This window comes from Botrytis byssoidea, assembly GCF_014898295.1.
Source record: "Botrytis byssoidea strain MUCL 94 chromosome Unknown BBYS_006, whole genome shotgun sequence".
Classification (NCBI taxonomy): domain Eukaryota; kingdom Fungi; phylum Ascomycota; class Leotiomycetes; order Helotiales; family Sclerotiniaceae; genus Botrytis; species Botrytis byssoidea.
The window spans coordinates 1,604,802-1,628,757 of NW_024065847.1; the positions used below are offsets into that span (position 1 = coordinate 1,604,802).

The following is a 23,956-nucleotide window of genomic DNA, read 5'->3' on the forward strand; positions in this document are numbered from 1 at the left end:
CGAAAATTTCGCCGCCTGGAGTCAAGTATCTTTCTCCATAAAACTGATATCCTTGACCGCATCCAACTCTCCCAAAAACCCCTCATATTTCTGTCTAATCAACTTCCACGCCGTAGGACCCAAAGGAAGTCGAAGTGGTACTTTCTCTCCACGACTAGCTATCTCATAGATAGTTTCTGCTATACCATTGGGGTTGAGCATACCCACACCGCTCTTGATACCCATGTTTACCCATTTCTCGAGTATACGAGCAGGCATATCAGGAGCAGAATAGGCGGGATGAGGTGCAGTGTGAGCTTTGCTGTGGCCTTCAAAATTGGGTTTCACACCAGATGGCTCGATGATACAAAAATTAACTGGTGAATTGAACGTTTGTTAGTTGTATGAGAAGATACAATGAAGTGAAATATGAAAGTAATTATCAACATACTATTCCAATCAGGATGCATTTCCCGCGCAACAGATTCAGTCCAACCTTCAACTGCATATTTACCAGCGTGGTAATAAGCATTACCAGGAAATGAACACAGTCCCGCTAGGGAGGAAATCTGGTAAATGACTCCCCCACGATGTTCTTTATGCTGGCGCATAACTTCAACAGCCTTTATTGTGACTCTTGCTGTACCAAAGAATAATGTTTCGACTTCTAAATGCGCTTCTTCCTCAGTCGCCGATTCGGTATCTCCAGAAAGGGAATAGCCGGCATTATTGATAACAATGTCAAGATGGAAAGAGTCGCCGAGATGCTTAGAAGCAGCAGCAAATGCTTCATTCACTGACGCAGCAGATGTTACGTCGAGAGCAAGTTTGAGAATATTAGGATTAGAGTCGGGAAGGTAAGCGAGGTCGGATGGATTGCGAGCTGTGGCAATTAGACGCTGATTGGGTTTGCTGGCAACTAATTCCGAGATAGCGCGACCAATTCCAGTTGAGCAGCCGGTAACTTTTCACGATAAACATTAGTCATTTGGTTTCTTAAATTCGCAACGATAGTTGGGGAGTAGCGTACTCAACCAGGTTGCATCAGCTGGGAGCTCATAAGGCCTGGCATTGACTGGATTCATCTTGGTAGTGTTAGATGGGATTTCACTATCGACAGGTGTATTCTATTGTATCCTCGTTATGGTTTTGTGTTTGTCTTTTCACCGTGGTCGACTTCGGGCTTCTTATATCTGAACCTCTCATCAATCCCCACGCCAAATATAGATCACTGTCACTAACGGGCTTACGTACTGTTCACGATTTGGTCAAAGCTGCATAACCCCTATTTTGATATTCGCTTCACGGCCAGCTCAATTTGTTTCCCCGAGCAAAGAGTGGGTTGGCTCGAGGTTGGAAAAACGAGTCAGGAATTCTGGGAGAGGAATGAGTCATTCGGCCAGGGCTTGAAGGATTCTATTGATGCAGATGGTGCTGATCCCCCGGTCATCGATCTCGTGATCTTCATGAGAAGTCCACCAATCACTTTGCTCATATCTATCACGTATTCGGAAGAACGAATCAACATCGTTCCTAAAAGCCACTTTTTCATCAACTAAAAATATTGAACTTCTGAGAGTAAGGTTCCGAATGATTAGCTGTTAACACTTCCAACTCAAATTCAAAAGCTTCCATGAAACGTTGGAATTATATCCGAGCCTGATCTCTCAGTGTAAGAACAGTTCCATTCGGAGTGAAAGATTTACCATTCCTATACATGCATTCTGTTCACTGTCTTCGGAGCTGAAATCTTTTACAAAAGAACCGAATTTATGAGGACTAATACTTCAAGAGCACGCCAGATCTGCTCTCGTTCTCAGTGATGAAGGTTGATGAGAAGGCATCTCATTGTATTGTTTTCAATATAATACTATCATGAACAGGGCGAAAACTACGAGGATCATAAAAGAAGTGAATTGATGATATCTTAGCGATATTATATGTCCAATGGGCATTTCGTTTCCCAACCAACATTCATTATCCGAGTGTACAGTACACTCTCACCTCAAAAGTCACAAATTTGGATATTCAATATCATAAAATCCCCGTATACAAAATTTTATGCCTATCTATCCCACTAAACTTTTTCCTCAAATAAAAGAATCCAACTCAGCCATCTCAGACGCTGAAATATATTCCCTCCACGCCCTCACCAAAAAGTGTTTTTGCAAAAGTACAGAAAAAGAATCCAAGAAACATCTCCAAATCACCAATTTCAAACGAACATTGCTTGTATCCATCTCTCCAATCAAAACAACCTAATCCTTAAATCTCTAAAGGAGATTAAACTGCCCAGTCTCCTCAGGCAGAACCCCAGTAACGACAAACGTCTTACTTCCAAAGGTCATCGTCTCGGTTTTGAACTCAAAAGTCTTACTATCAATCTCAATCTTACCCGTGATTTCAGGTTTTTGCACATGAACACCAGTGGGTCTAGCATGGCCACTCTCGAAAGCCCGAGCTGATTCCTTCCGATTGGAAGTTTTGGCATGACTGGATTCGTGAGCTTGAAAGTGTTTTTTGGTGCCGGTAGGTTTGACGTGTTTAGATTGATGCTCTTTGCCTCCCTTACCGGTTGGTTTGGGGTGGCCAGATTTATGCTCCTTGTTTCCCTTGCCAGTCGGTTTTGCTAGTCCACTCCCGTGGTCTTTGCCGCCTTTGCCAGTTGGCTTGGTTTGTCCACTCTCGTGAGTACCAGTTGGTTTGACGAGTCCGCTCTCAACAGCACGAGCTGGCTCTTTATGCCCAGTAGGTCTAGCATAGCTCGATTCGTGAACCCGGGTGTGTTCTTTGGCACCAGAAGGATTGGGTTTACCGGACTCATGAGTAGAAGCCTCTTTTGTACCAGTAGGCTTAACATGAGTGTACTCATGTTCCTTGTCGTTCTTTCCAGATGCCTTAGCATGTCCGCTTTCATGAGGCTTATGCTCCTTAGCTCCAGTGGGTTTTGCTTCTCCACTCTTATGTTCCTTTCTACCCTTTCCAGATACTTTTACATGTCCACTTTCATGTGGTTTCTCGTTCTTGAAGACAGAGGTTGCAGAGGGGTGGACATGTTCTTTCTTTCCACTACCAGTCGGCTTTGCATGGCTGCTTTCATGTTCGTGAACTGCACTTCCTGTGGGCTTTGCCTTACGGGATTTGCTCACAGTAGTACCCTCAACAATATCGGTTTCAAGAGCCCTTTTAGAGAAATGGCCAGTCGGCTTAGCTTGGCTGCTTTCATGGGCCTTGGATGCAAGGCCAGTTGGCTTGGAACCATCATGAGACTCGAAACCAGATGGTCGGAAGTGGTGGACTTCGGTCTTACCACCAGATGGGTGAATGGTGAATTTAGATTCCTCCTCTTCTGTACCGGTGGGAAAGGGGTCCTTAGCAGTGAAGGAACCGGTAGGGCGGATCTTGAAGGAGTGTTCAACGGAGCCGGTAGGGTTAACGTGGGATTCACTCTGCTGAGCGACATCGGAGGTAAGAGCGATGGGGGAAGCGGAGATCATGGAGATGAGGAGAGCGGCAGTTGCGCCGGAGATCTTGGAGAATTGCATGATGATAGATGTCAATTTGCGTAAGTTTGGGTTTAGAAAGTTAATTTGTTTGCTTGCAATGATACAGAAATGCTTTTGGAGAATTCAAAGTAAGGACCGGCCGATATTGGAATCAAAGAATTGAATTGTAAAGAGTGTGATAATGAAAAACGCAAAAAGTAGAACGCGCTTTTGAATATAGTGCTTGAACTGGTGAAGAAGAAGAAGTAGTATAACAGCATTATCTTGGCATACATATATACTTGGCATATTAAAAGGGAGTCTAGACTTGCTCTTCAGTTGCAGCAAGCCATTCATCCTCATCTCATCACTGCGCAACCTCATAATCCTTCTTCCTTTGCGCCACCAGTATCATGACATATCATTTTCTGGGGAATTCTCTCGCCGCTTCCTGCTAGCTGGTCAGATACAACCATTTGATAGAGGAAATCAAGAAAATGTAGAAAGGTAGGATTGGAGGAATGACTAGAGTATATAAAAAGAATCCATTTCTTCAAAGAACAGGCACTCGATTTCATGTCGAACGATTCCCCGGAAATATGAAACTAGACCCTTCAAAAGGCTAATTGTATGAACAAGCGTAAAATACCGTTCCTAGAAGGTCACAATATCAAACGGAACTATCCATCCAGAAGTTCAAAAATACTGCGTAAGCTCAGGGTCAATAAGCTCGATAAGACAGTGTAATTAAAGACAGAAAATCCTTCCACCCGAAACTCGAGACAACCCCCAACCGCGTGCATGAGAATCTGACAGCCCTGAATCTTCAGAAAAACCACCTTTTCTCTTGTCCGGGAAAACAGTACGAAAGATATAATCTAATTGTGACGAAATACTTGGCATAGCCTACTGAAGGAAGAAACGGACGCCAGTGGAAACCTTGGAATAATACTAAGCTTTGCGGGAGGAGCGGAAAATTTCTTAATTGACAGTAGGTGAAACTGGTGCTTGCGCGTCTTTTTAACCTCTTCAGAAGTCGGTTGTAGAATAATAAGCTCGGGGAGATTCTTAAGATTTTGAACGCTGTACATTCTCTCGAGAATGGAATTGCGGTAATAAGGTCGGTCGGTCGGTAGGAGTCTAGATGCTGAACGGCCCAACATCGCTATAATCTGACATGCTACTAACATTGTAAAGTACAAGGCGGCTTAACAGCGATAGATACATCCTTACCTTTAATTCGATACCCATCTAAATTCTGCGATGAATATTTATACGTCCATCGTCGGTTGTGCAGATCAATTCTCTCATTCCGACCCTTTTAACTTTAGAATATGTCAGTGTGATGTAATGAAAAACGCAGAACATCTCAGATTGAGGGTGTGCGACTGTACATGTAGTTTCAGGGTCCTTATACTCGGGAAACTTGTGGACAATTGAAATAATACGAGCCAATGTCTAATGGGACGTATCTAAATCAATAGGTAAGCTCACCCCCAAATCCAAACCCATAAAAAGCTGTAGGGAAGACCAATCATACTTCACTGGATGGGTTGAAAAAAGAAGTATTAAAATTTGATATGCTATTTAACTGGTATCTCTTTTGCTCGCGCTTCAGCTTCAAGGCCACCAATTTCGCATTTGCATCAGCAGACTACAAATACTAACAATGCCATGCACATATTCTCCATCCAGATTCCTACCCCGTCATGTAATATCGTATCATCACGCCAATAAATCCCACTGCGAAAAAATGCATCAAGAAACACCAGGAATGCCCGTGGGCCCACCCCACGAATTGAATAAACTATCTTAAGCACCTTGCACCAAGTACAATCAAATCGCTAAATGCATCTCAATCGTGATTTTCATCTACAGTCCACAAATTTTTGGATCCCAGTCCAATCTAATCCCCATATGCTGGCACCACTGGGTTGCCAATTGCGGTTGATCCAAAATGCCAAACCACCAATAATCCCAAAGCTACTCACCACTTGTAGTGCGATGATACCTCGTCGTTTCATGTCTTCGTTGAATTCTAAAATCCCAAGGGGGTCATTTGTATTCAAGATTGAGTTGGAAGATGTTCGAGAATATTTTTCCCGCTTGACTAAAGCTCCGGTATCAGAGTTCCATTGAGGCTGGCGCGCTTGAGAGATTGGTACAAGTGTGCCATCCTGTACACATTCCCCGAGTCTCTCTGTCAACCACACCGCCCTTTCACTCCGTGCTAAAGTTTCGAATCTAGCACGCTCATTCTGAAGACTCCTTTGTAAATCAATGGCCCAGTTCGAAAGTCTCACTTGCGCCAGCCTCTCTTCACGTTGAGTATGATCTGTTATACGAGCCAACGCGTAAGATGTTGTAGCACCAACAGGTGCAGTAAGAACTTGTGAGGTAGATGATGACATCATTGATTGCGCAAGAGGTCGATATAAACTTTGTGGCTTTTGCACCGATTGATTATTCCGCCATGCTACAAATTTCTTCGCTGCCGAATTTCTAAGCCATGCTATGCTATCTGGCTCAAACAACTGATCGACAAGAGCTGCGAGCTCTGACTGAACTAACGGTTGGACGTATTCAGGGTTCATAAGAAAGCTAGCATCCATGGTCTCGTGGTCTTTTGACAACATGGTGGATATAGCGTAAGGTGCAGCTGGTTGAGAAGATTGTAGAGCATCGTCGAAGGATAAGCCGAAGAGGAATGGCCGTATATTGGCAGCCTGAAGCTCGCTCAACACATGCCTTTTGACGCTGGCAAGGTCCTCAAGCGACAAAACTTCTGATCGTGCTATAAGAGGTATAACATTTGTCATTGAAGATATGCGTCGTAGGTATTCAATATCAACAGGTTTTATTCCTGGCTAAGAGTCAATTGTTTGTCTAGATATTAAGTTCTCAAAGACTTACGATTTACGATGATGTAGAATACGACATCCACTTGAGAGCCGCCATTCCCACCAAGCAAATGTATCATATCAGAATCGGTCATGCCATCTTTGGATTCAACTTTCTGAAACTGAGACTCGATATAATCAACGACTGGAGAAATCACTTCGAGGCACTAGACTGATTAGCTGATAATATAGCCATAAGAGTAAGACGAAACTCACGGAAGTCTTGTTCCCATAACCAGGGGTATCAACGAAGCACAAATTTCTTTCTAGAACCGAATCACCCATGCTCTTTCGTCGACGTAAGACCTTACTTTCGTCAACTTCCGACCACCAACTAGGATATGCCTTCGTGCTAGCATATATCTCTGTGATTTGAGTTGTAGTTTGCATATTGCCACCTCCAGATTTAGCTTTATTCTTAGAATGTCGTCGTTTCTCGGAGACTGGGGACGGTGAAGTAGATAGAGGATCGACATGGACTATATCTTCACAAACTTGTACTATGGCTTTGATTAAGGACGTCTTGCCAACACCTAAAGAATGTCAGAAGAGTAAGACGTGATGGAGTGAGGTTTATCTACCTGAATCTCCAGCAATTAGTACCTTCAACCTCCCCATATTCTTTCCCTTCTCAGTAAATGGTCGTCTGCTAGGCATTTTTATACTTGGCATAACTAGTTGAGGGTCGGAGCAGCTATCCATCATTGCCAGCGCATTCTGTTCATCTTCTTCACCAGACACAATAGCCTGACTTGAAATTTCGTCATTTAATGATTCAGTATCTGATATTCTTGAACCAGGACTACTTATAATAGATTCTCCAGCGGCAGAATATAAAGAAATAGGGGTATAAGGTCTGGATGCTTCGGTAGTTGAGGGGCGGACTGGAGAAGTAGTTCCACTAAGATCGTAGGATGCCTTTCGGGAACGAGATCTCGAATCTCCTACAGATTGTAACTTTTCTGCCAAATTCTTCTTGAATTTCTCCCTAGCTCTGTCATATTTTCCATCCTCATCACCGCTACCTTCCGAGAAAGAGCTAATTGTAGTGTCAATACTCTCCACACCGTATGTACTATTCTTCAACGAATCTCGATGTTTTAATGGAACACGAATTGGTTGAGCTTCTCCGGATTCTAATGTTCTCTCGTCTGTGAGGAAATAGCTCATCTGCGGAGCTTGTGTTCTCGTTGCAAGTGGTGTTATGTCGTTATCACTAATACTCCTACTCCGAGATCTCCCCCTGTAAGCATCGTCGCCTGGTAAAGGGCGCATTTTGGATTGTTTGATAAGGAGTTGTTTGTGGAGAAGCGGGGATCAAGTTCTTATCATGCTTCAAATGCTTTGTAACCTGTTGTGTGGTAATTTCTCAAGAAAGTGAAGGTATTTAAACAATCCCTTTATTAAGAATTGAGGTTGTCTCGTAAGTTGTAGCACGGTTGCTTGGGTAGGCATGTAATAATACTAGTACCCCGCCGCGTGATATTGAATATAGGAAGGAGAGATCCTGATTCCTGATTCATTCATTGAAGCAAAGCAAGCCCAACCAGCCAAATGTACATGAGCCGATTAGCGGTGAATCTTACCTAACTCCGATCTGTACTAAGATGATACCGACATTAGTGTCAAAAGCACTTGGGCACGTGCTGAGGCACCAATGAGAGATAAGATAAGGCATCAGTTTTACATCAACCTTGTTTTATATCAACCTTATTATTAAGCGCTTGATATTTCGACTTTAAGCGCCTTATTGGTGTAATATACCCAAAGTTGTAAAGTGGTAAAAGGCTAAACTCAATATGGTTACTGTTGTCAATTATTCTTCTTATTGAACCACCCTCACTGGACCATACATGAACGATAATTGGAAGCATTTCCCGACGATCGTTTCTCGAGTGAATTAATCCCTACATCAATTTGCTCCGGTTTTCTTTTCCACTGGGAAAGATCTCCAATTTTATTACAATCAATCAAAACGGCTTCTCACGGGTCGAAAGACGCGCTGTCGATTCTAGAGCAAACTTGCACCCCAAAGTCCATTTTATTCAATACAGTTCGCAAAAGATCTTTACTCAAGCCTCCTCACACATTTCCTCCTTCTCCAACTGCGCAGCGACTTCCCCACTCTCTGCCAAGTTCTATCAGCATACAAGATCTTGATACCGAGCACCTTACAGACAAGATGGACAATAGGAAACACCCCAGCTCCTTCCAACAACTGGAGAAGCTAGGAGAGGGTACCTACGCTACTGTGAGTACAAGAGGGAAATCTTGGGATCCATGTAGCGCAGCGCGATCTGCGCTCGATATACTATCCTAACAAGGGCTCTTCTTGCAGCAGACTTGTAGATGTTCTTCGATACTGACTCATACAAGGTTTTCAAAGGTAGAAACAGACAGACTGGTGAGCTTGTCGCTTTGAAGGAGATCCACCTCGATTCCGAAGAAGGTACACCATCGACTGCGATCAGAGAGATTTCCTTGATGAAAGAGTTGAAACACGAGAACATTGTCAGCTTACACGATGTCATACATACCGAGAATAAACTCATGTTGGTTTTTGAACATATGGACAAGGACTTGAAGAAATACATGGACACTGCAGGAGACCGAGGAGCTTTACCACCTCCTACGATTAAATCATTCATGCACCAACTCCTTAAGGGAATCGATTTTTGCCATCAAAATCGGGTGCTTCACAGAGATCTAAAGCCCCAAAACCTCCTCATTAACATGAAGGGCCAACTCAAACTTGCAGATTTTGGTCTTGCGCGTGCATTTGGTATCCCCGTCAACACTTTCTCCAACGAGGTGGTTACTTTATGGTACAGAGCACCGGATGTCCTCCTTGGAAGCCGAACCTACAATACCAGTATTGACATTTGGTCTGCAGGATGCATTATGGCAGAAATGTATACTGGACGTCCTTTGTTTCCTGGAACAACCAATGAGGATCAGTTGGTACGAATTTTCAGAATCATGGGAACACCATCTGAGCGAACATGGCCTGGAATTTCTCAATTTACTGAGTACAAGTCAAACTTTCAGATGTATGCAACTCAAGATTTGCGAGTTATTCTACCTCAAATTGATGCGGTTGGTATCGACCTTCTTCAGAGAATGTTGCAATTAAGACCAGAATTGAGAATCAGCGCACATGATGCTTTAAGCCATCCATGGTTCAACGACTTACCAGGAGCAATGAGACGCCCACAAGTACAACAAGGACAGATGCCGATGCAAAGGGGATATGCGCCACAAGAGGTTGCCCAAGGAGGTTACCAACAATATTGACGGATTTCTTTTAAAGTGACTTATGATACCTCTATCATTTGGGGAAAGGCGTTAGACTGGATTGCATGGAGAGACTTGGGTGCGTGTGTTTTCATAGCAGGTTATGATCGATCCATGATAATGAATTTCTTTAGCTTCCGATTCATGATCTTCATATTACGTACGGATTCAATTTCTATATGACATACTTTTCAAACTATATCTGGGGAACAACCTCAGCCTCATGTTCACAGACCCTCCTTTGTGACTTATGTTGCATGTCTGATGTTTCGGGCTGTGCAAACACATAACCACCAGTTTTCTTGGCTTAACAGTGGCTCTTTTACAAACCAAATGACCCGTGCGTAATTCTGATACAAGTGCATGATTTCCTAGTAGCCTTGAAATTCGAGGCAGTATGAGAATCCGCAATCTTTATGTCTGAACTGGCATTGCATATCAATGCTCGAAGTAATTTCAAAAGTACAACAGGGATCGTCGATTCTCGGTGGTACACAAATCGTTGTTTCTACTTGGGAGCTCACCGAGGTTGGGAGATTTTTGGTGAGTTTTGAGCATTTCAAGGCTCATTAAGAGAGGCTCAAGGGAAAGAAACAACTACTGTATGCTTGTGACGATGGTGCAAGCAAAACATCCCAAGCAAGTATCGATATACGACCGCTGTACCAAAGTTTTTGATTGCGAAAATAAGAGTTTATTGTTCTCAAGTTGTTGGGAAATATTACTCCGAGTACACAACAACTGCTGGTGTGCGCCCATTCAGAATTTTCATGAAGGGAAGATGCGTCTCTTGTAAACCTCCCGCCAAAGTAATGACAGTTGTTTAATTACTACCTAGGCAGTCATTGATGCTATCTCTATCACCCACCATCGTCAGAGTGGGCACTGTCTCAGATCCCAGGATGATAAAGCCTGCGCATTACTATAGTAACATACTTCCGATAGCTCGCGTCAAATTATTCTTTGGATTTGGATTACAACCACGCCATACATTCTAGTTTGAGCTCGAACCCGGCGTCTACTTCTCGCTCATATGATGGCGTCTGGGTATTGGTTTCCCACCTCGGATTTGCAAGTGCAAACACGAACCTCTTCCTCATTCAACGGTATTGTGAATTAGTCCAGTAGTACTAAATCGTGTGTCTGTTACATGTCACTGTATAAGAGTCATAGGTGAACAAAATCCAATGACTCGAAACATCAACTTCGCTCTCCCACTTCTCTGTAGAATGTTCTGGATTCCGCTGGTTAGCATCTAACCTAATAGCGAATTATCGGGGACTTCTGGCAATGGCATACGTTCACTCAACTGGAGCTTTGACTTGTGTCTATAGAGATTTATGTTGATTTTGGAGGAATTACGGCTTTCGGTTTGGGAAGAGATTCTCTTTCTATTGTTGATTACGGTGAGATTCGTCAGTGGATATCACACATGTTTGGTTTCTGATGCCGATATAAGACCACCTGGAGAAGAAAAGGTGGAAGAATTTGAGTGCCCGGCTGCTGATGGTGATGAATAGCCGTTTGATACAGCGGATGAATGTGGGATGGATGATTCACGGTTGGAGTTCATCGAGGGTGCAATTGTAAATCACTGTAATATATAGATATAAACAAGGTAAGCCTTCAGTTTTTGGTGCTGTGATTATGGTGGAGACGCTCTGAGTGTGCCGTGCAAGGCTTATGTATTCTCTTCCTAAAATCTTCTATTGACAACAGCGACATGCAGATTGTGGTGGCAGAGGGGCCAATGACAAGTGTTTAGGCGTGGGTCTTTTTGAACCTTCTCCATGGTATGGCACGCGTGAAAATGTTTATTAATGAGCATGCCTGTAAGGATCTGGGAGATGAAAGAGTGTTCATAGGATGTCATTGTGCGGAGCATGACTGGTTATTATCATCGAATGTGCACGGAGTAACAAGATCTAAATGGATAGGAGAGTTGCAAATAGCAGAATAAGAATTTGAGGCAGACGAATCTATTAAGATAATCGTGGCATATTGACATTGGGCTACAGATAAATCCTTCCAGAAGTTTCTCATATCAAGCTGAGAGCGCGAGTGAGTTCGTTGTACACAGAAGTACCATATCCCACGACTACCATCGACCAAAATCAGCACACACTTAAATAAACACCGGTCATCGGTAAACCTGATGATAGTCCCGCTGGATACTGTGGCCATATCTCATACACATTCTTATTTCCCACAACACCATCCGCAAACCGAAACATAAAGCTCAACACACCATTCTCAGGACATGTCAATGAATTGACCGTTGTATCAAGACGTATCACCGGCGTGAGTACACCAAAGTGCTGGGGGAGATCGGAGTTTTCAGGAAAGAAGGTTGAAGTCCAGGTTGGTGGGATATTGAGTGGAGAATTGGAGGGCGGGGAGATGATAGAGATATCGAGTGTGGGTGGAGTTGGCGAGGAAAGTGACCAGCTTAGATACTGCGATTCGAAAAATGGGAAGGTGGCAGCGAGGTTGCAGGTCTGCTTTGTGCTAGAGGGGTTCTGTGTGGATGGAGGGATTGTAAAGGATATGTATGGAAGAAGAGCCGTAGCTAAACATCACGTTAGCAATCAAATCACTGTGGAAATGAAAGTGGTATTAGAGAAAGAAGGGAATTTTACTGGAGTTCTGGTATACGAAGAATGAACCAGCACCGTTGCTACTTATGGTATTTGAGTAGCTTGTATTAGGAGCGGCGCTTGATATTTGAGAGATCCAAGTTGGTGAAATATTTCGGCATTCTCTAGTCGATAGGGATCTGTCTGGGATGTTTGGAACGTTTGGGATAACCGATGCTATAGAATTTGTCACAATGAACGACAAAAGTATCTGGAAAGTTCCTGACTGATACATCTTGAAATTTGAAAGAAAAGGATTCACAGTGCCTTGTACTCAATCGTTGTATCAGAAGAGATAGACGTCTATTGAAAGCATTGCTCAAATATACTAACACATCACGAGGTCGAGATGATATTGCAAGGAGAAGGGGTCTCGCGGACTTTGACTTGGCGTAAGCAGTATTTTGGCAGATCGCGGATGATTATGTCTTTCGGAAAGACTTTCCGAAATCCCTTGACAAAAACGTAAGGTTATTCATTTTTATGTAAAGAGAACTCTAATGGAATCTAGATTTCTTCCTCATTCTTTCTCCATAAGTCATCAAAGCTACAAGTGCAGGTATGAAAGCGATACAAATAAAAGCTAACAACGAGTTACCCCATCCGAGCCTCAATCGGCTATACAAAGATGGTCCGACGAGCGGTAGAATGGCAGCAAATAAAGCACGAAGTATACAGCCCACAGCCACTGCTGAAGCTGCATGTAGTTCGTGTGCATCAACGAGATAGTTCTCTGTGGGAAGTATGGCCAATATGAGACTAAAGCCCACGATTGCAGTTCCAATAATGGGAACAATCCAATGAACGTGCTTCTCGGCAGACCAACCGTAGAGAAAAAGACCGATTGGAAGAGCAATGGCACCCAGAAGCATGAGGGGAAGTCGATGCTCGGGTTTTAGGTGTCCTTCTTTTGATTTTTTGTACTTGATGTATCGGTCGGAGACCACGGCATATAGCAGCATAGCTATGACATTTCCAGCAGCTGACATACGTTAGTCTCATTTTTATACACCCGATAAAAGAACAAAAATCCGTACCTCTTCCCAAGAATGCAAGTCCCACGGGACCTTGGCCAAGTCCGTAATTATCCTCTAATATTGGAGTGAGAGTGGTAAGAATGACATAAGAGATTCCACACACCGGAGCCGTGAAGAAAGATATGATAAACACAATTGGCGAAAGGAACAGCAGTTTGATTGGCCGCAACAAAGAATCCTTCAAATCTGCATGTTTCTCCGTACTTCCATACTTCGATCGCAAATGTTCGTTGCCAGTACTTTTACGAAGTCTCTCTACTTTTCGTTGCACAAGTTTCACCTTGTACGTTTCTCGAAATGTGAGGAATCCAAGACAAGCGACCGCTCCTACGGCAATAACAACAATCCAGATGCTCCATCGCCAGCCTTTTGCTTCGGTAATATAAGAACCAACAACTGGACCTGCAAATGGCCCGAGAATTAGAAAGGCAATAGCCACTGACATGGCGGTACCTCGATCTTCTTTTCTGAAAAGATCTCCAACGATACTGGGCCCTAAAGTCACCGAGCAAACGACCAGTCCGCATAGAAAACGAAAAGTAATAAGCATGGACATATTGGTACTCAGTGCCCCTCCTGTAAGACATAAAATAAATAGGATATTTCCAACATGATACACAGGCATTCGACCGTAGATCTCCGACAAAGGCCCCACTAAAAAGGGTCCAAAGACTTCACCAAGCTCCCAGATGGACACGAGCAAAGTTGAGTATAGGTTGTTTGTAACGTGAAACTCTTCCATTACTCTTGGCACTGCTGGAACTATAGTGATAGTGCCCAAGTTACTATATGAGAGCTTGTTAGATATCTGGCATGACGATTATGGAAATTGCGCAAGCTTGAGGTAGGGGACTACTTGAATGAAAAGATCAACATACACCAACATGAACATCAATGCCGTACAGCTAATGATTGACTATTTCCGCCACAGTGGCCAGTTGAGGGGATGTTCTGGCGTAAGCTTGGCTTGTAAACAAACTCAAGACAATGTGCAGAACTTACTATTATGTCTGAGAAAATGTTCTGTATTCGAGCCGTCCAACTGTTGGGCATCCCGAAGAATAGCCGGCAATATAACATCAAAACCTGGTAATCTAAACTTGTATCTTGCTCATTCATTCCCTTTACTTATGTATCGATTTGTCCTCGGAACAATACTTGCATCTACAGGGGTGGCATCAATCAGATCGGGATCGCCTTAGAGAAAAGCTTGCTACAGATAAGACATAGGTATTAGAGTCTACCTAGGTGTACTTCAATATCTCGACCCACGTTACGCCATCATCATTCACAGACCAACACATCTATTGTTGGTGGGTGTCGCCAGATGTTTGATTCGATCGTGGTTCATCAAAAGAGTATGTACTTTTGCGGGTCGTGCGGCGTAGTTACTAACCGACACGGAGTCTTATCTCGACCACGCCTCTCTTGTGCGTTAAAGGCTTGCGTATTCGTCCTGGTGACGCAACAGATGTGATGCTTGCCACCCCTTTATTATCAATGGACTTAAGCGGTTGTGCGGAGACATTATTGAATAGTGTCTATCCTCGAACCTGGACATATCACCTGATCTACTCCTTATACCCATTGCGAGCACTGCTTGAGAGCAGTCAAATAGGATCTATACATCAGATGCCTATCAAAATATAAATTGCATCACGATTCCATCACTTGAGAACCTCACAGGGAGAATTGCAAGTCTCGAGGAAAAACTAGAAAACATTTCGAACAGCAGTGACAAATTTCCACAGTGATTCGCCAGAGTTCATCATATCTTCATCTCATACGCTGCTTGAATGTGCTCCACGCTCAATCATGTACAATGTGAAATGTAAAATCTGGAACCTCCACGATACGCGGTATGTCAAGAAAATTAGAAGGAATAGTCTCGGCCAAATGCGTATATATCGTCACTAGAAGCAACTGAAAGCTTAGAATGACGAATGTACCGCTTATCAGAGAGGAAAATATCAAGGAGCTGGAGAAAATTTCACTTCTGGCGGCCCAAATATTCAGTCCCTCCACTTCGAGTCACCATCATATACGTCTCTCCATCGGATTCTTTCCCCTACAAACAACCCTAGGAATACACAATGCATTTCCCTCCTCCGCCTCCCTCCCCCCCTCTCAATCAATTCCCACCACATGTCCGCCGCCTCCTCTTTCCCAATCCTCATCAAACTGTCCGCAAATTCCTCCATCGTCAATAAATGCTGTTCATTAAACGCCCTCACCAATTTATCTTCATCTCCAAAACTCTGCATATCTATCTCCTCGAATCCAACATCTCTGAGAAAAGACGGAATTTGAAGCGTCCAATCATAGCGTCCATTTGCCCAAGACATGGTGCGGATGTGTTGGAGAGCCGGGGCTTGTGTAGAAGAAGAGAGGGTTTTGACATGCATGTTTCCACAATCGAGTTCATCCCATTGCAGATATCCTGTAATATTTTAGTTAGCTTCCAGACTCCTCCTTCCTCTTTCTTTTTTTCTCAATCTCGCAAGATCAGATCGAGAAGAGAATCTCACCTCCCGGCTTCAACATCCTCATCAATTTCCCCACAAATCCTCGAATCTGACTCTCCCCCTCCAAAACCAAAACAAGCAATCTCACATGCACAAAATCAAACATTTCAACCCATTCCCCCGGTACGTCTTCAAAAATATCCCATTTCCGCACCTCGGTGTTTCCTGGTAACCATTTCTCATTCGGCGCCTGTTTGATGTCTTTATCAAACCCCACTATTTGTCCATCCGGGAATTCTCTTCCCACATCCAGTAGCCATGCTGCCGTGCCCGTTGCTACATCCGCAATTTTGACATGCCTGGGCAAATGAGGAAGGATAGATGGATAGATATTAAACCCAAGTGCTTCCCTCCAGAGATAGTGTTGCAGATTTAGTCGACAAGAGGAGATGTGTTTACGATTGCGAGTACGGTTGAGGATATAGCCGTGGCCGGAGGAGAGACTCCAGTCTGCTTTTGAAGATTCAGGTTCTGACATTGTGGATTGTGGAAATCGATGGTATAGGATGGAAAATTGAGGAGTTTCTTGCATTTAGGAGGGCAGATAGTAAATATGGAAAGGCAATGAGAAGAAAGAAAATACCAACTTGGAGGATCCAGATAATGGATCATCGAAAATGAAGAAGTCATATCTACACGAGTCCATCCACTAGTATGCAGCCCGCCGCAAAATGTATCAGTTGATCCATCAACACACACAAAATCCATGATATAACTTGCAGAAAAAACGTAAGTTTAGTGAATCAACGATTGTACTCTCCTCCTTTACTAACAGTTGATTCTTTAAACGGTATCCCGATGCGAGATAACTACGTATGTTTGCACTAGCAATGGATGGTAGTTATGAACTAATCGCAATCAAAATAGATGCATAATCAACCAACTGTTGGAACTGGAATTGTAATCGAGTACCCCGCAATCCAATCGACAATATCAACTGATCATTGTCAATCTCAATTCCCTAATTCAAATAACCAGAAATGGATAACGTATTGAAATGTATAAATATCATACCATAACGATGTCCAAAACATACCACAGCAAATCAATACATCGATTCCATCAAACCCCAAAACTTAAAAAGAGCTCGAGTTCCGTATCATCTTGATCGAACTGAAATGAACATTGATATAAAATATAAATATAAGTAACTCAACACCCAATCTGTCGTACCCAAGACATTCAGTCTCAAAATATAAAGATATTACACAAATACCCGCTTTCCAAGAAAAGTAAATTCCCACGTAACAATGCCATCCCATCTGCAAGCTATGCATGGGGATCATTACCAGACCACTCCAAGAGACTGTAATCACTTATATATCATATCTGCTTCCCATTCATCCGACACATGCAGACAGATATTTCGAGCAATCTCAAGAAAAAACCCCCGACTCCGATGTTTTCCCATCAAAATTTCATAATCCCATCCATCCAATTCAATCCCAACAAACCCCGCCATCCAATATATTCTCTAGCCAGAGAAAAACAAGATGCATATTCCCTAATCGCACATATCGATCCCGATAATCTCTCTTCTCTGCCCCTTTCACGCCAACCTCGTCGCCTGACTCTTAATCTCCCCACCTCCCAATTCCCTTACCGGCTGCGTCCCCGGCATCTCGATATGATATTCCGGCGCATACAATTCATACGCCACCGGTTCACTCCTCGAATAATCACTCGAGTCCTCCATCTTCTCATTCATAGCCACTTCCGAAGTAGGATACACCGTATAATCCGTATTTTTCGCCTGTTTCTTGCGCCAGAAGAAGAATCCCGCTGCCAATGCCAAGAGTGCGACAATTGCGATACCGATCCCGATACCGGCTTTGGCTCCGCCGGAAAGTCCGGTTGCGGGAGTGCTATCGGTGGGAAGCCCGGTCTGGGTCTGTGACGAGGAGGCGGATGCTGCAGATGCAGAGTTACTGGTGGAAGAGGTGGTGGGATTTGAAGTTGCTGTTGTGGTGGCATCACTGCTATCCGAGGTTGTGGTTGATATCGACGTTGATGTTGATGTCGTAGAAGTTGACGACTCCGTAGGTAACGGTAATCCTAATGTTGTAGGTGATGTACGTTGATTTTGGTCGACGATGAAATGTTCACTATTGGCTCCATATCCATTTGATGCATTTGGTTTCAAATCGAACCAACAAGGTGAACCACCTAGCCATCTCCAATTGATTGGAGCAGAGCCATTAAATGCTGTCACCGTGGTATAGCTTTCTGTAAGAGAAATGTTGAGTGAGTTTTCATTGCTCCGTCATGTTCTTTTGTATTATTCCAAGATAATATCTTACCTGTGATTAATGGACCCGTAATATCCGTGATATTTTGACAATAGATCCAAAGTTGAGGCTCTGGAAAAGGAGATGTGTAGGTTACATTAACGGTATCGAGATAGTTGATGGTGAGATTATCCGTCGGATACAGAAAAACAACACCATGATCATCAGCTCCAGTATATCCTATACTCCACGAGGAGCAAGTAAGAAATGTCAAGAAATAATTCCGTGAGTAATACATGTTGATGACTGCAATAATTGATGTCCTAGTTTAAGTTACACTGAGGATCGAAGTCATCAAAAGATTCCATGTTGGATACGTGAAAGATTTGAATCTTCTGAGAGATGTTGAACAAGGCAATAGGGCTCATGGGTGTAAGGGCTAGGTCTCTGCCCAGAACCAAAATATGGGTTAAATGGGATTCTTCCTTAATGCCAATGAAAACAGTGGAGATCTCTTATGATTGTCTCCTTTCAACTTTATTCAGAAGGAAGTAAGCTTAACTTTCTTAATTTCTCAAAAATTTATTCCTAACTGGCTTGGCAGCATTTCCTTGGTGATATTTGTATTTCCAATGTAGGGTGGGATGATTTGATACTACACTGCCTACTCGGGTAGTATTCTACAACGAATACTGGTACTCTGAAGGAGGTTGCAGGGTTGGTCTAGTGATTCCTGTAGCATGGCTGGAGCATGGCTATCCAAATACCTACTGGGGTATTTTCATGAACGGAAATGATCATTCTGATACCAAAACTTCAAGAGTGACGAAAGTTAACCTTCATGAATGCAGTAGAAAGCACGAAGAATACAAGCAGGAAGATACAACACGCGAGCACAGAAGAAGTTTCTCCTTCATCCCCCACCGCTAGAGCCAACCTAGTATCAGTTTTTTCTTGATGCCATCTAAAACAGTGGGGATATGATACTAGTAGTATCATACTACAGCCTCCTGTCTCCTGTCAACTTCTTTCTTCAAAAGGAATTGAACGATAAGCGTAATGGACAATAAACTTTTCTGCTGTCACAGAGCCTAATCACTGATTGGCTCTCTGCCTAGGATTGAATTAGCGATATATATATTTGGAGAATATCTTTGTACGTAGGTGGGATGATGCATACCTCTTCCTTATCTGATTGGTAAAGTTAGATTAGCCAAGCTAGCTAAGCAAGCCATTTTAGCCTCCCGAGATTAAGCTTATTGTTCTCACGTTCCACGATCCCCCTGTCTCAAGTCTCATACCTATCGAGAGCCATCTTCACTACGTAAAATGTGAGACGTTACACCGCCTAAAATAAAAGACCTCATATATATCCCGTTTCCTCATGTCTGCCAAGTTTATCCCTAAGAATAAAAAAGTGCCAGCCGACGAACAGATCATGGGAATTTTCTGCTTGGTAACAATGTAACCCCAGCACGTGCTGGGACCACGACAGGGTTGAGCTTGTAGAAGTCAAAGTGGAACCATGTCTGATCAACAACAAACAGGATCCTCACCGGCGTTTAACTTCCTTCACGACTTGCTGAATCACATCATTCAAATCATAAAGCCCACAATTGCCAGGTCATTACCGCCAGGGTCACAACACTAGTAATATAAGCGGCAACTCCAAATGCTCCTTGAATATCTTTCTCCAATATCGTCCAACAAATAGCAAATGCTATTCCTAAGACTGAGGAGAGTATAAACATAACGGTAATTGCCAAGGACGTATTTAATCCCTCGACAAAATGTAATCCCCAGCCTAGATTTTCGCTTAACTTATTTGCATTAAATGCGATCGGTTCGATCTTCCTGCGGGGAATTCGTTGGAGGTAGAAATTTGAATTGACATCAGAAATTGAAGGGCAGTCTTGGAAAAGATGCAGCATGTGTTCTGGGCCTGTAGGAGGAACCATTTTCGGAGGTGGTGGCGGTGCAAAATCATACTCATTGGTACTTGGTGGAAGATCATTAGGTTTGATATGATCAACATAGTCGCCTGGACAGGCTTCGAACTATGTAAAGTCAGCAACGCCATTCCACACGTTCAATCGAAACCGGGAAGTTCGGTGTTGACCAGCTGGTAAGGAAACTTTTGCTGCTCAAGATTTAGACGAACACTTCGTCCAATACTCTTAAAGCTCAGACTCTGTTCGAAACCCCCGGATTCTGAAACCCCAAAATACTAATAAAGAAATTCAACTGGAATTGGGAGCTCATACACCTATAAACTCGATTCTTCTCAACTTCAAAATTGCCCAATCCCTCCACGTTCTTTCTTTGCTATAAGCGTGTTTAAGAGCTCTGAAGAAAGTTTTGTCGGTCAATGGATCTTGATTTTCATCCTTACACACGTGAAGTGGCTTGAGATGAGTTGCATATGGTTTTTCCTTCATGCACAAGTGAAGCCAACGGCACCCATCGGCAGGTAGACAAACTGGGGTTTTCGGGAGACTCGCTTTGACAAACGTTGACAGAGAGGTGTTCCGAATTTTCAAAAGTTTTCTCGAGATGAGATTAATGCCATTTTGAAATCTCCCACTTACCCTCAGTTTCGTCCCTAATGATTGACTTGTTATCTGTGCTCGAGTTATGTAGCCTGTTTTCATCAATTCCTTTGCAAAATCTACAGCTGCTCCTTCCCGACCTGGGAACTCAGTAAAGTCGTCGTAGGAAGCATGTCCACATTTCTGGTAGGTTATTAGCATGAAGCTGAATCCATGAGTATACATTCTCATAAAGTCGTTCTTACACATGTCCAAACCATGCGTCGAGTAGCATTTGGTAAAATCTCATATTTGCCAAGCAATTTCTGTACGCTAGAGTATATTCCGTTCAACTTAACATGGTTATCGAAAGGTGATTTCGTTAGATTGGAATACAATTCTTCGAACATGTTACGAGCTCTGTAATTCTGGAGAGGGCTTCCTTCTTGAAGTTCTTTTCTGAAAATTCTCTGCTCTTACTGATATCAGATGGTTTACGGTTTTCGATCTCTTTACTTGGACGTCCTGAACTATGAAGAAGGAATGAAGAACCTGCCCTACGTTCTCGGTATTGATCGGACCTTTTTACCTCTCCAAAATTGCTAGACAACTTCATACTCTCGAAGCATTCTTGTGAAAACAACCGAGGGTCATGGTGTTGCACTCGACTCCATGTTTTAAGAGCATAACTCATGCACACGTTCGCGTCAGCAGGAGAATATATGGCCCACGAATATTCCTTATAGCCCAGACACAATAAGTGATCGATACGGTGCCAATCCGGCACCGCCTCAGGGCACTTTTTAATCACTCGCAGGGACGGAGTTTGTTTGGCTACTTGCAACAATAAAATGAATGCAAGTTTCCTATTCAGAGATAGAGGTGAGGTACGCCCAACATCAAAGTTGGGAGCATCAATGAAACTACTGGATGTGTCGGGGTGTTCGATGTCGAAATAAGCGGGATGTTGAGAAAATGTGACTCGGCCGTGTTTTCTAAAAAGGTGGAAAGATTTGTTAGCCTCCCTAATGAATGTAATTTGTTGAGAAAGGGAATCCTCACTTGTCACCCCACAATAATTGGTATAAAAGAATGCCATAGAAGCCCAAAAGATTCTCAAGTGAAAGAGCGCAAGATCTTTGCACATCGTAGAAGAGAAGAAAAGGATGAAGAGCGTCCGAGATACGAATCGGGAGGGGTGGATCAGTGAGCCGGCATAAGGCATAGTTCATCTGCAAAACTCGACTTGACATAGGTAGACTTTTTGGAATAGGCACTCCCTCACATTTCGTCCATGGGGGACTGACCATCACCCCCATATAATCTTCTGCTCTTGTGCTTACTTTTAGGTGTTGTCCATTTCACACCGTCCGAATATAAGTCGTCCGAATACAAGTCGTCTGCGTGCGCTTCTTTCCTTTCGCTAATGTTTACAAGGGGAGTTCTCTCCTGCTTTAACATAGCTTTCCTTGACTCAGACTCAAACTCCGATGAGTGATCTGTGTCAAGTTCTGTAGAAGATATGGGAGGCATTGAAGACGTTGAAAGTATTTGTGGTATTGAAGTTACTGGTGAAATTTCAGGTATTGGAGGCGTTGGTGGTGTTTGAAGTATCGGAATTATTTGGGGTGTTGGAGAATCCGAAGGTATTGGAGGAGTTGGAAGTATCGGAAGTGTCGAAGCTATAGATGCAGCTTCAACCTCAAACATTTCCATTTTCTTACTCTATTTCTCATCTTTTCCATCCTGTTTACTTTCCAGTCCCCCATCCCACGTCAAACTCCAATCCTTCTTAGCAGGCTTACTACCACCCACCACTTTCCCCGGAGCGAGCGCCCCCTTCCTCATCCGCACTCTTCTCGGATCAAGCAAAACATGATACCTCTCCAACATCCTCGGCATCTTCAACTCCAACTCATAATCTCTCTCACACTCCCTCTCCCCCAATCTATCCTCTTCCTCCTCCCAATACGTCTTCGGCATATCCTTCAGCGCATCATCGCAAGCCTTGGACATCTCACTCAACACCTTCACCACCTCTCTTAACGACTTTGAAACTCCTTTCAACACCACAGAACGACATTTTAACCTCTCTTTCATAGCGAGGTAAATGATGGCCATTTCGTTAGGATTCGATTTTATCGTCGCATCCAGAGAATCGGAAATCCCAAACAATAATTCGGCACGGGTTTTCAATCCCTCTCTCATAGCATCATCGTATATTTTCAACCAATCGAGCTCTAGATCCGACATGAGATCCAGAATGTCTTGATTTGTCAACGGGTTCCCCATTTTGAATTTCTGATGAAGACTTCAACTCTGTAACTTTCACACATCCAAAAACCCAAATAAACAAGATCGCAAAAAAATCATACATAAAAACTCAACAGGATAAACAGGACACTAAATAAACCACTCCCATCTCATAAGCCACATCGCCTTCCTTTCCGGCAGACTTGGCGCAGCCTTGTTGCGCATACATACATCATACTGCCCATGTAATCACCTTCTCAGCCCTCCCAGATCTTGATTTTTCACCAACCACGAACTCTTCACTCATGATTCTCTATACACAGTAAAATGCGGGAATCATAGATATTCTATTGACCTTCAACTTCTTAACACAATCCAAGAAGAGAGATATCGAAAAGCATGAGATAGATTAGCTGTTCAATAAAGCAGATATGAAAACACCTAGCTATAGGGTGGGTGTTTCGTCATATGATATGACATCCAACCAAGAACCCAACGCTAAGTCAAGAATCAAACGGTTGGAATAGATCTTGGCAAGTAAGCAGGAACACCATACAACTACCATTAGGTATCTCTTGCCTGTAGTATATAAGATAAGAAAAAGACAATATTCATCATACCATCGCAAATACTTTCAAATCGACAAAGTATCAAGAACCAACCCCGTAATATCCAATCCTGACTACCGTATTAACTGGATTAAGTGATAATATCTTATAGCCAAAAAATCTGTCTTGAGCTAAGATCGAACATAGTCTTATAATCCAATTAATATCTTATAATTCAGAATAATAATTACATCTTGTAGGATTTATAGCTTATAAATATAGGCTATAAAGCCCATTTAAATATCCTCTTATAATCCAAAAAAAAATCTTTATTTAAATAAAAACATGTTCCATTAATCCAGTATAGTTAACCAATAACCAAATATTTCATTTTAATCCAGTTAATACGGTACTAAATAAATTTCAACACTTTCCTCCAACGCCTTTCCATATCGAGTGTGCACGTGTAATCTACACGTGATCCCTCTCCACCACTGCCCTCCACGTTCCATCGAACGAAAACCACTCTAGGACCATTCAGAG

The 23,956-nt window shown here is 43.0% G+C and overlaps 10 protein-coding genes across 10 annotated transcripts; 1 reads left to right on the plus strand and 9 right to left on the minus strand.

Annotated features, from left to right (window-relative positions):
• Positions 1 to 21: 21 nt before the first annotated feature.
• On the minus strand, positions 22 to 1,064 carry EAE97_003920 (uncharacterized protein; the record flags this gene model as incomplete). The annotated part of the gene is made up of 3 exons (XM_038874432.1): positions 22 to 356; positions 431 to 943; positions 1,010 to 1,064. 3 exons carry the CDS (start codon positions 1,062 to 1,064, stop codon positions 22 to 24), a joined length of 903 nt encoding a protein of 300 aa, XP_038735041.1.
• Positions 1,065 to 2,252: 1,188 nt separating this feature from the next.
• Positions 2,253 to 3,524, minus strand: EAE97_003921 (uncharacterized protein; the record flags this gene model as incomplete). Its single annotated transcript, XM_038874433.1, has 1 exon — positions 2,253 to 3,524. The coding sequence occupies one exon, from the start codon at positions 3,522 to 3,524 to the stop codon at positions 2,253 to 2,255; it is 1,272 nt and encodes a 423-aa protein (XP_038735042.1).
• A 1,808-nt stretch (positions 3,525 to 5,332) lies between these two features.
• Positions 5,333 to 7,639, minus strand: EAE97_003922 (uncharacterized protein; the record flags this gene model as incomplete). Its single annotated transcript, XM_038874434.1, has 4 exons — positions 5,333 to 6,327; positions 6,378 to 6,531; positions 6,581 to 6,897; positions 6,946 to 7,639. 4 exons carry the CDS (start codon positions 7,637 to 7,639, stop codon positions 5,333 to 5,335), a joined length of 2,160 nt encoding a protein of 719 aa, XP_038735043.1.
• A 907-nt stretch (positions 7,640 to 8,546) lies between these two features.
• Positions 8,547 to 9,658, plus strand: EAE97_003923 (uncharacterized protein; the record flags this gene model as incomplete). Its single annotated transcript, XM_038874435.1, has 2 exons — positions 8,547 to 8,615; positions 8,741 to 9,658. The coding sequence occupies 2 exons, from the start codon at positions 8,547 to 8,549 to the stop codon at positions 9,656 to 9,658; spliced, it is 987 nt and encodes a 328-aa protein (XP_038735044.1).
• A 2,114-nt stretch (positions 9,659 to 11,772) lies between these two features.
• EAE97_003924 (uncharacterized protein) lies at positions 11,773 to 12,529 on the minus strand (the record flags this gene model as incomplete). Its single annotated transcript, XM_038874436.1, has 2 exons — positions 11,773 to 12,227; positions 12,298 to 12,529. 2 exons carry the CDS (start codon positions 12,527 to 12,529, stop codon positions 11,773 to 11,775), a joined length of 687 nt encoding a protein of 228 aa, XP_038735045.1.
• Positions 12,530 to 12,791: 262 nt separating this feature from the next.
• EAE97_003925 (uncharacterized protein) lies at positions 12,792 to 14,223 on the minus strand (the record flags this gene model as incomplete). The annotated part of the gene is made up of 3 exons (XM_038874437.1): positions 12,792 to 13,276; positions 13,332 to 14,116; positions 14,210 to 14,223. 3 exons carry the CDS (start codon positions 14,221 to 14,223, stop codon positions 12,792 to 12,794), a joined length of 1,284 nt encoding a protein of 427 aa, XP_038735046.1.
• Positions 14,224 to 15,343: 1,120 nt separating this feature from the next.
• Positions 15,344 to 16,334, minus strand: EAE97_003926 (uncharacterized protein; the record flags this gene model as incomplete). Its single annotated transcript, XM_038874438.1, has 2 exons — positions 15,344 to 15,771; positions 15,860 to 16,334. 2 exons carry the CDS (start codon positions 16,332 to 16,334, stop codon positions 15,344 to 15,346), a joined length of 903 nt encoding a protein of 300 aa, XP_038735047.1.
• A 1,071-nt stretch (positions 16,335 to 17,405) lies between these two features.
• EAE97_003927 (uncharacterized protein) lies at positions 17,406 to 18,382 on the minus strand (the record flags this gene model as incomplete). The annotated part of the gene is made up of 2 exons (XM_038874439.1): positions 17,406 to 18,082; positions 18,157 to 18,382. The coding sequence occupies 2 exons, from the start codon at positions 18,380 to 18,382 to the stop codon at positions 17,406 to 17,408; spliced, it is 903 nt and encodes a 300-aa protein (XP_038735048.1).
• Positions 18,383 to 19,179: 797 nt separating this feature from the next.
• Positions 19,180 to 22,328, minus strand: EAE97_003928 (uncharacterized protein; the record flags this gene model as incomplete). The annotated part of the gene is made up of 8 exons (XM_038874440.1): positions 19,180 to 19,198; positions 19,265 to 19,275; positions 19,716 to 20,141; positions 20,349 to 20,816; positions 20,879 to 21,012; positions 21,093 to 21,607; positions 21,675 to 21,888; positions 21,956 to 22,328. The coding sequence occupies 8 exons, from the start codon at positions 22,326 to 22,328 to the stop codon at positions 19,180 to 19,182; spliced, it is 2,160 nt and encodes a 719-aa protein (XP_038735049.1).
• A 9-nt stretch (positions 22,329 to 22,337) lies between these two features.
• EAE97_003929 (uncharacterized protein) lies at positions 22,338 to 22,904 on the minus strand (the record flags this gene model as incomplete). Its single annotated transcript, XM_038874441.1, has 1 exon — positions 22,338 to 22,904. The coding sequence occupies one exon, from the start codon at positions 22,902 to 22,904 to the stop codon at positions 22,338 to 22,340; it is 567 nt and encodes a 188-aa protein (XP_038735050.1).
• Positions 22,905 to 23,956: the final 1,052 nt, after the last annotated feature.